This window comes from Hibiscus syriacus, unplaced genomic scaffold, assembly GCF_006381635.1.
Source record: "Hibiscus syriacus cultivar Baekdansim isolate YM2019G1 unplaced genomic scaffold, ASM638163v2 tig00016066_pilon, whole genome shotgun sequence".
Taxonomy (NCBI): Eukaryota; Viridiplantae; Streptophyta; class Magnoliopsida; order Malvales; family Malvaceae; genus Hibiscus; species Hibiscus syriacus.
Window position 1 is genome coordinate 592,407 of NW_024062381.1, and position 11,505 is coordinate 603,911.

The window sequence follows — 11,505 nt, forward strand, 5'->3', positions numbered from 1 at the left end:
GATATATGAAGGAAAAATGGAGTCAATGGGTTGGAAAATTGTTGGTGGAGCAGATGACTTTGAAATTGAGGCCGAGACTCGAAAGCAACCAAAGGGTGGATATATGTACTTCTAGTAAGTATCAATGTCTTTTTGTTATTATTGTTGAAATGGTAATTGGATTAAAGTATCGATAAACTTTAAATTGATTACAAATTTTAAATGTTAACAGTATGGCCGAATGCAAAAGGATGAAGGGAGATGGCACACAGAGCGGTTCGGTATGTAAAATGAAATTGACATTGAGTAGTATTAGTATTTAGTGTTAATGTATTGATTAAGAAACGTTTATGTTTAATATTAGGTGAAAAAAGATGTGAGGTCCAAATGGAATTCAATGAGTGATGCTGAAAAGGAACCTTACATCACACAGTCACACCGGAGGATTGGCTACCTTCCATACCTCTTAGTGGTGAGTTAAATTAATAAATATTGAAAAGTAGTGTTATAGACGGTAAATTAATAATGTTTGTTGCGTAATTACAGCAACAGGCGTTGGAAGCCAACAATAAAGAAAGTGTTGAGAATATTTCTACCTTCTGGGGTGTCATATTGGATAACTATGTGAAATTCACGGACTGTGAGAAGGTAAGACACCATACCAATTGCAAATGATGTTTTCGGATATAGAATGTTGAATTTTGTCAAATTGGGTGTGAAATTTGTTGCAGATAATGATCACAATAAACTACCATAATTCACACTGGTATCTGTTGGTGTTGGATATGGTAGATCATGTTGTAACAATATATGATAGTATGTTTACAACTGAAGCAGCTAAACAGAGAGTGAAGGATGCTAAGAGATTGGTATGTATGTATGTATGAAAGGACATTATGTAAATTATAATGCATAATTTTTTTGGTGCATAACTTCTTCTATTTTAATGCAGATTAAAATATTAGATTCTTATAATAAGAAACGCATTTGGGTTGAGTCATGTGGATCTCTAGGAAAGTATCCCTTGAAAAACTTCAAATTTGTGGAGCATAAGAAGAATAAGCAATTGAATGGGTATGAGATGTTATCACAAATAGAAAGCTTAATTTATGCAGTATTCATCATAATTGACATGTGTGGTTTTCAAATTTTGTAACAGATATGATTGCGGCATGTATGTGATGATGTGGATGGAATCGATCGGTTCTACAGGGGCAACTGGTGATTTTGTAAGTGGATAGAAAAAATTGTTTGTGGTAAAATTGTTAAAAGTCGTAGATTGAATGCTGTAGTTGACAATACTTAACGTTCTGACAATTTGAATATAGGTTGTTGGAGACTGGGATCGATCGCGAGTATTAAATGATCTCGTAAGCCACAATCAAAATGAACGAAGACAGGAGATAACAAAAGCCGCAATATTACATAAGAATAACAAAAGGATGCATGATGTAAATGTCGAGTTAATTTTGTATAAGATTTATAATTTTGTATACGATTTATAATTTTGTATACGATTTATATTTTTTTATGTGAATATAATTATGAATGAGAGAAAAGTTAGCAGTATGTTGTACATGTTTCTTATACACATTAAGGGTCATGTCGATACTAATATAGTTTGTGTCGATATTTTTTTTCCAGAATGAATTTTACAAGGTGCATCAATAAAGTGTCGATCCATATATAAAAAAGTGTCGATCCCAAAATCATCGAACCCAAAAGTATAATGTAATATGTAATTTTTTAATCTAACCGGTACAATTATACCGGTTTTATGAGAGAATAAGTCTAAATAATGTGTCGACACTAATATAGTTTGTGTCGATATTTTTTTCCCAGAATGAATTAAAAACAGGTGCACCCATAAAGTGTCGATCCATATATAAAAAAGTGTCGATCCCAAAATCATCGAACCCAAAAGTATAATGTAATATGTAATTTTTCAATCTAACCGGTACAATTATACCGGTTTTATGAGAGAATAAGTCTAAATAATGTGTCGACACTAATATAGTTTGTGTCGATATTTTTTCCCAGAATGAATTAAAACAAGGTGCACCCATAAAGTGTCGATCCATATATAAAAAAGTGTCGATCCCAAAATCATCGAACCCAAAAGTATAATGTAATATGTAATTTTTCAATCTAACCGGTACAATTATACCGGTTTTATGAGAGAATAAGTCTAAATAATGTGTCGACACTAATATAGTTTGTGTCGATATTTTTTTCCAGAATGAATTTTTACAAGGTGCATCAATAAAGTGTCGATCCATATATAAAAAGTGTCGATCCCAAAATCATCGAACCCAAAAGTATAATGTAATATGTAATTTTTCAATCTAACCGGTACAATTATACCGGTTTTATGAGAGAATAAGTCTAAATAATGTGTCGACACTAATATAGTTTGTGTCGATATTTTTTCCCAGAATGAATTAAAAACAAGGTGCACCCATAAAGTGTCGATCCATATATAAAAAAGTGTCGATCCCAAAATCATCGAACCCAAAAGTATAATGTAATATGTAATTTTTTAATCTAACCGGTACATTATACCGGTTTTATGAGAGAATAAGTCTAAATAATGTGTCGACACTAATATAGTTTGTGTCGATATTTTTTTTCCAGAATGAATTTTTACAAGGTGAATCAATAAAGTGTCGATCCATATATAAAAAGTGTCGATCCCAAAATCATCGAACCCAAAAGTATAATGTAATATGTAATTTTTAATCTAACCGGTACAATTATACCGGTTTATGAGAGAATATGTCTAAATAATGTGTCGACACTAATATATTTTGTGTCGATACTAATTTAAATATCAAGTGTTTTCCACCGTTTATAGTACTCTTAATCGAGAAACCCTAAACATAAATGCAAGCAGGCAGATCTTCCTCTCCTCTTTCTTCCTTCTACGTTATCATAAGTGACGATCAGATATTCAGGTAAATTTATCGATATTTTATGGGTTTGATTGATTTCTATATTGGAGTTTTTATCCTGAATGTGTTTGTGTTCCATTGTAATAGGGGTAGCATCCAACCAAAATGGCTCCAAAACGTCAGCGTCAGAAGCGAGGTCTTTCTCAAAGCTCTTCTCAACCCAGTTCTTCTCAACCACCTCCTTCTGTAACAAACGATTCTTCTGAGGAAATCAGGTCCTTCGAAACTCTGAACTTTAGATCCGACATGGAGAAACAAAGATGGCAGACGAGTTTTAAAGTAAGGAAGATTCGTCCCGAACGTGTCATTGACCTGGGTTTCTTGTTTGATGATAAATATGCATTTAGTTTTAAATCCACATTTACATCTTGGGGTTGGCTTGAATTCCTTGGTGTAGAACCAAGATATTATCCCAACCTAGTTAGAGTCTTCTACAACAATGCTTCCTTACAGCACGAGCCTAATAAGACTAATATAATAGGATTAATACACATGTCATGGGGAAGGATATATATATCTCCAGAGTCTATTGCGGAGGGTTTAGGTGTAGCGAATACAGGGGATTCAGATGAAAATGGTGTAGATTGGTCTACAATTAAACGGGTTACTAGAAATAGCCCAATTCACCTCGATGTAGAGTCGAGAGTGTTTCACAAAATGCTCACATGGTATATCCGGCCTAGTGGGGGAAAACATTCAACGCTTCGAGACAGCGATTATTGGTGGATAGCAAAGTATAAATCCAAAACGGCTCCACACATTGCAAAACTCATATTAATACAATTGTATATATGGTCACAAAGGGAGCAACAATTTCAACTACACTACCATATGGATGTGTCATCACCCATCTGTTGAAGAAGAAGGAAGTTGATTTTTCGCATGACGCCCCTGTTCGATTAACCCGCAAGATTGACATGGTATTTATTAAAAAAGCGGGATATGATTTTGTTGAAAAACTCGGTTGGAAGCGTGTCAAGGAGGTCGGATTAGATCAAGAGAGGGAGGAAATGGACCCCGTTGGCCATGAAGAAGAGCAACCAAGTGGAGACGCAATGATGGAAGAAGCAACAGTTGCAGAGGATGTCACAATTAAGACCGTGATGGAATACATGGTCAATTTTCGGGAGCATATTGATTCCCTTGTGAGTGGAATGCGATCCGATATTTCATCATTGCAACGTGAAGTCTCCATGTTGCGTAACGAATTACGTCAACGACATCAAACGAGTTAGGTAATTCATTATCTATGTTTCTTAACATTTACACGTTCTGAACTTTATTTTATTTTCTTTTAACAGATGTGGACAACCAATCGGTCGCAGAAGATGAAGCTGACGATGAAGATGACGATGATGATGATGATGACGATGATGATGAAGATGATGATCCAAACAAGTATATCGTGTCTGCAACGCCGCCTTCAAGAAAACTTTTAATTTTTGATCTCAATGGTGTCCTTGCCTACATGAAACACTGTTAAAAAAATTGAAACATAAATTACATAAGTTTTAAAAAAAGTATCGATCCTTTTTATAAAAAGTATGGACACTTTCAATATAATAGGTAAACATATGATGTAATAGGTAGCCCTTATATAATGTAATAGGTATCGTTTATATAATGTAATAGGTAATGGTTATATTGTAAAGTGTCTATCCTTTTTATAAAAGTGTCCATACTTTTTTCACTGTGGAAAACATTAATTTAAGGTTATCTTTTGAGTGAGTTTTAAGATATTAATTTAGTAATTATAGGCGTCTAATGATTTATTTTTTACGTTACGGTATATATTATTATTAAATTAAAAATTCTAAATAATATTTTATAAAATATCAAAACAATCAAATAATTTTTTGTGCAAATGAAATTATTAAATCAATATTGTAGTGGAAAACATGAAACACTGTTAAAAAAATTGAAACATAAATTACATAAGTTTTAAAAAAAGTATCGATCCTTTTTATAAAAAGTATGGACACTTTCAATATAATAGGTAAACATATGATGTAATAGGTAGCCCTTATATAATGTAATAGGTATCGTTTATATAATGTAATAGGTAATGGTTATATTGTAAAGTGTCTATCCTTTTTATAAAAGTGTCCATACTTTTTTCACTGTGGAAAACATTAATTTAAGGTTATCTTTTGAGTGAGTTTTAAGATATTAATTTAGTAATTATAGGCGTCTAATGATTTATTTTTACGTTACGGTATATATTATTATTAAATTAAAAATTCTAAATAATATTTTATAAAATATCAAAACAATCAAATAATTTTTTGTGCAAATGAAATTATTAAATCAATATTGTAGGTGGAAAACATGAAACACTGTTAAAGTATCGATCCTTTTTATAAAAAGTATGGACACTTTCAATATAATATAATGTAATAGGTAAATTTGCAATGCTATCGGTATAAATATACTGGTTTACTTATAAAATAGGTAAATATAAGCGCTACCTATTACATTATATAAGCGCTACCTAGTATGTTATTGTACTTTATAATATTTCCGGTTAAATAATATAACATAACCGGTCTAAATTTTAACCGGTCACTTGTTTAACCGGTCACGCCGTATATTAGCCGTTTTTTAGGCGCCGCACCGCAGAACGACCCCATCTAGTTGGAATTTTAACTCCCCAAAACTTATCCTTATCGTCAGATTCGAATGAAAATCATGGAAAACTAAATCCGTAAATCAGAGGTAAACCATCACCGTCAAAGCTTGACTCACCGTCGTCCAGCCACCGTGACCGTCACCACCCCCACCTTCGTGACCGATGTCATTCCCCGATTAAAACCCCTTTGCCTATTCACCGTAAATCACAGTTGATCAGCTTGGAGAGCCTAGAAAAGATCAAAACTCGTTTATGTCACCTTTCGATTCCAGCTACCGTAGGTGTCCATGGATTGCGCCTTCGCCACCAATGTGACCACCGTCCAAGCCTGATCGAAACCTGGCCACTCTAGCTTCGATTGGCCCCACCGTTCGCCGTGAAGAACCCAGTGAAGGTTCGTCGGAAAACCTCAAGTCGTCGTTGTCTACGTGTTTTTGCGCCAAACCTGAGCCCGTTCATCTCACCGCCACCAACATCAGGTTCCTCATTCCGTTCCAACCAAAACCCAGGCTGTATCATCGCTTCACCGTCGCTTATTCACCGATCGTCGTTTAGTAAGCCTTCGATTCTATTTTCATTTGTTTCATTCAGTTTCGGGTTAATTTTTTATCTGATATTGTTTGTTTTGGCGAGTAATTTAATGAGGAAAAATCGACCGTTTGAAACCAACCTTATCATCGTCGCACGCGCCACCAGTGTGCGTAGGCCTCGTTCTCATCTAGTCATCCGAGCCTTCCGGAAGCTGAGTCAATTCAGATCGAGTTAATCCGTTGATCAGGACACGTTGATCGTTGATCAAACACTTTGATTTTGACCACGTTGACATTAACTTTGACAAAAATAATAAAAAAAAGGTATATTTATATTTTTCGTCGTATTGAGTTTGAATTTATAGTGCGTTTCTTCAAATTCTAATCAGAAAACCTCTAAATTGACCTTCTAACCTAAAATTTTATAATTATTTTAATTAAATTGGTTAAGGAAAATAAGGAAAATGACAAAGGCTGATTTATGAATTTGGTTATGGTAGGTACTTGTGATTCGCTAGATCGTACGACTGTTCAACCCAGCTCTTCTCGATTTGTCTGACCGTGTGAGCTGTGATTTCTTGTATGGTTTTGAAACTCTGTTAAATAATCTATTCAATTCATTACTCCAATAGTAACCTTATTTTGATTTGCTTTAAGATCGTGTATTGCTTTTTATCATAGCGAGACCAGTGTTCAGTAGACCACCCTAATCGACCTGTTTCGCGAGGTGTGTTCCTTGTGTGCTGTATTCATCTATTTTTAATATATATATATATATATATATATATATACATATCTGAACTATGCATATGATTTTGTTTACTAATTTTCCCGAGTTCTGTTTTACTGATATGAAGTTTCTGATTTGTCTGATATATGTTCACTAGATTTTTATAAAATGTTTGTTTTATGATATCCTGATTTTACTGGTATTATCTGAAACTATTTTTTTGGTACTGTCTGAGTAGGTGTCTGGAGACTCTGAGGTTTAGCTAGCTGGTAATTCTTTTTTGTTCTGATCTTTCATATTGGACTCCTATATCATAGGGGTCTAGGATAAGTCTTTATGGATGTCTGTTCTGAGATATTTCATATGGTGTACGGGTGGAGGGTAGATATTTGTTTTAAATAAACTTCACTAATATTTTTATAGTACTTTACTGAACTATTTTTTGAATTCTTCTATATGTTTTATATTGCACATAGTGAAATACACTGAGCTCCTTACCTCACTCCTCTTTCGTTTCTCCTTTCAGATATTTTGGTTAGAAACCAAACCTGACACTTGGAGGAACGACATATTCTGTACAGTAATTTTTATTGCAATGTTTAATCTTCTGAACTGTCTTTATTTTGGTGACAAATGCCTATTATTTTGATATACTAATTTATGGCTTATTTAATTTGGTTTTTGATGTATGGAATTATTTTATTCACTAGTTATTAATTTAATCCATGTTTTATATTAAATGGTTTGAGTTTTATCATTATAATCATGTTTTTAAATAAATGGTTTTTAAAGTGTGAAAATTATTTTGAAAATTTTTATTATAATCCGTTAGATCTTATAGAAATATATAGGTTGGATCTAGGGGTTAATATATGTCTAAATTCTATGTGTGCATATAATTTACCTGCTAATTCTTTCTTCTTTAAGCTATCGACATCATCAAGTCTGATTGACTTGACGACGACGTTTTAACGTTCTCTTGCTCTATGGTTTTGGAACCAGTAGAAAACAATGGAAAATTTCATTTATTTTCCCCTAGAATAGGCCTCACACGTTTTGCTTGAGTGTTAATTGAAGACACCTCTTGTGCTATGGTTTTGGAGTCGATAAAAAACATTCTTAGCTTTACTCTTCAAGTGATTGGTAATATCTGGTTCTACATGTAAAGTTATTTCTTTTTTATGGGAGATGGATTATAAAGCCTAAAAAAATTAATAGTTTTCTTTTGGGGGAGGGGATTGTAAATCCAAAGTTATTTCTTTTTAGGACCCGTTTGTTTCACTGAAAATATTTTTTAAAAAATGTTTTTCGTAAAATGAATTACATCTTCTGAAAAACATTTTTTAGAAAATATTTATGGTGTTTGAAAGATGTTGTGTAAACCATTTTTCACTAGTTGATAAATTTTTTAAAAATTATTTATTGTAAATATAAAATATAATAAATAATATTATTTATTATAAAAACTTAATATGATTATTTTAAAATATTAGAATAATTTATTTAATACTATTTATGTCAATATTATTATTAAAATATTATTTTTATAATTTTATAAATAAAAATATTAACTCTAGTATATTCTATTAAAATAAAAATATGATAAATTATATTGAATATCTATAAAAATAAAAATATTCTTAAAATTATTAATAAATATATTTTAAGGAATTTTTATAATATTATTAGACTATTATATTAATATTAAGTACATAAATAAAAGTATTCAATATTAATAATTCAATAATATTAATTTTAAGAAATTAATAAATAATATAACTTTTATTAATAATTTATTATATATTATTAAAATAAGAATATAATAGTATCATATATTATTATAATATAATTGAGTATATTATTGTAATAATATTATTATTATAATAATAATATTATTATATTATATTATTAATAATATTATTAAAAATATTTTAAATATGTTAATAATTAATATTTTTATTAAAATAATACTAAATATTATATTAATATTAAATTTATAAAATAATATTATTTTGAGTATTTATGCTTTCAAGTGAAAATTTTAGAAAATAACTTACGAAAAAGTAAACTGTAAGTTATTTTTCAGAAAATATAATGAAAATTATGTTGACCAGTAAAATATTTTACATTGATCAATCTATTTTCTTTCAACCAAACAATGAAAAGTGAGGAAAACATTTTCTAACAACTGTTTTCATCTAATATTTTCATTGTTGGGTTAAAGGATATTAATGATCGAATGATTTAAACAGAACATACCGTTAACGTAAAGGATTAAAAACGTTTAATTTTTAAATCAGTGACTAAAATCGTTCATACAGGAAAAAAAAACAAATGGAATTATCCTTATAATTTACCCTTCTAGTAAAACCGACTTAATTGATAAGATTGACCATGAAGCTCCAATTAAATAAAGCGATTAAGGTGTTAGAGTAACAGGCTGCATAATTCCCAAATCTCGAAGAATTAGGGTTTGCGAGCATGAAGAAACACAAACCCTCGTCCTCAATTTCATCCTCTTCGGCAGAAACCATAGCCCACAACCAGGACCTCCTCACCGAAATCCTCATAAGAATCCCTTCAAAACATCTCCTCAGACTCAAACTCATCTCACAACAATGGCGTTCCCTCATCTCCAGCCTCCAATTCTCTCATTACCACTCCCTTCACCACCAAAACCGAGGCTTTCTGACCCCAACAGCTCTCTTCCTAGGCATCGGGAACTATTACAGGCCACCCTTTGAATTACCTGCCCTTCCCTTAAACCCTGAAACCAGAGTTCCCCTCTTGGATTTCATTGCCGACCCTCACTTCAAGATCCTCCAATCTTGCAATGGCTTGCTCTTGGGTCATTTCTATTACAATATAAATGAAGGGTTGAGGTATTTCATCTGTAACCCCACTACCCGTAAATTCAAAATGATTTCATTGCCTGTTTCACAATTGGGTTCTTTGCGTGCCGTTAATTTAGCATTTGATCCTGTTAAATCATCCTATTATAAGATCATTTGCGTCAGGAAATTGCTTTCTCCAAATAAAAGGTTCGGTCTGTACATCTATTCATCCAAGTCTGATGAATGGGATTCTTCTTGGATTAGCTTTCGAGCCAACGAGTACATAAGGTTTGACCATGGAGTTTTCTTTAATGGGATTTTTCATTGGAATAGTAATGGTCGGAAATCTTTGCGGTTTGATTTGGAGAATAAAGTGTTAAAGAAAATGCCAATGTTGGCTCCTATGTTTCAAGCTCCCGAATTGTCCGAGGATGAGGATAGTCGATATTTTGGGGAGTCTCGAGGCCATTTGCATCTTGGAGTTACATACATGCCACTTTGTTTTAAATTTAATATCTTTGAGATGGCGGCTGATTATTCCCATTGGTTCCTTAAATACTGTCTGAACCTGGATGATACAATGAAAGCTTTCCCAGACTTGAGGTTGCCTGTTGTGGATATCTATTATGGATTCCATGTTTTATCTGTCATCCGATCTGAAGGTGAAGAGTCTAAAGTTGTGATTCTTGTGGATTATAAAGCAATTTGTTATGACCTGAAGGATGGAATTTTGCTAAATGTTTATGAGCTGAAGCAGTATCCTGAGACACTCAATCGGTGTCCATTGAATTATATCGGGATTCAAGTCTATCAATATTTTGAGACCCTCTCTTGTGTATGAGTGTCTAGCACTCTAACTAGAAGTCTGGCTTGATCGGATGCGGACCAAATTTCTCATGTTTTATTCAGTAAATAATCCACTTATTATGTTGTATGCTTAACATTGTGATTGCGTAAACTTTTCTGCAGTTATAGGAGTTTGGGAATAACTGAGGAATTTTTACCTCTTGTGGAAGAAACAGAAGAACATTGAGAATTTAAGTTTGATGAAATGGTAGAGAAGCTAGAGTTGCGGCGATAATTCTGTCTCTGTATAAACCTAGGAATTTATCTCATGCTAAGCATGTGTTATAGATGAAATCATTTCTCAACTGAAACTTCTGCGCCACTTGAATTATAGCTGTTATGATTCAGATCAGTACGAAATCCTTTTTTCTAGTGTTCGTTTAGTCGATCGGACTAATGCTGGGCAGCTTGCATCAGTATTGATTCATCCCGAGTTTAAGTATGCATTTAACCTTTACTAGAAAGGAGGCTTGCCCTATATAGATAATGCTTCAAGAATATTATAGATCTAACTCGTTTAAGTCCCACTATGTCTACTGTAGAGGAAATCACTATGTCTACCGTAGAGGAAATTGATTAAATTTAGGACATCTCACCTGAGAGGATAAGTGACTAGGAATGACATATAACACCGATAACGATGGTTGAGGCTGGCGGTGATGGAGCCTGCTGAGCAGGGTAGTTGGTTTTGATATGCAAACTTCCATTACTAGCAATTCAGAAGGTGTGCTCGGAGGAATTCAGTTATCAACTCATTTTTCACTGAATCGGAATTCGGCTTCGACATCATAAAGGGATTCGGCTTTCATATTGGGCAAATGAATTTTTTAACCAATGTGAATTATCCAATAACGTAAATTACACATGTCATGCTTATATTTTTTGATTTTTTAAAAAAATATTTTTTTAAAAATATTTTTAAAAAAATCTAAACGTGACATATGTTACTTAACGGGGTTTTTAATAGTAGGTGTCTTAAAGTGTAACGGAGAAAATATCAGTCACT

The 11,505-nt window shown here is 32.5% G+C and overlaps 1 protein-coding gene across 1 annotated transcript; it reads left to right on the forward strand.

Annotated features, from left to right (window-relative positions):
• The first annotated feature begins 9,251 nt into the window (after positions 1-9,251).
• On the forward strand, positions 9,252-10,652 carry LOC120208248 (F-box protein At5g07610-like). Its single transcript, XM_039207565.1, has one exon. It carries the CDS (start codon positions 9,301-9,303, stop codon positions 10,492-10,494), a length of 1,194 nt encoding a protein of 397 aa, XP_039063496.1. The 5' UTR covers positions 9,252-9,300; the 3' UTR covers positions 10,495-10,652.
• Positions 10,653-11,505: the final 853 nt, after the last annotated feature.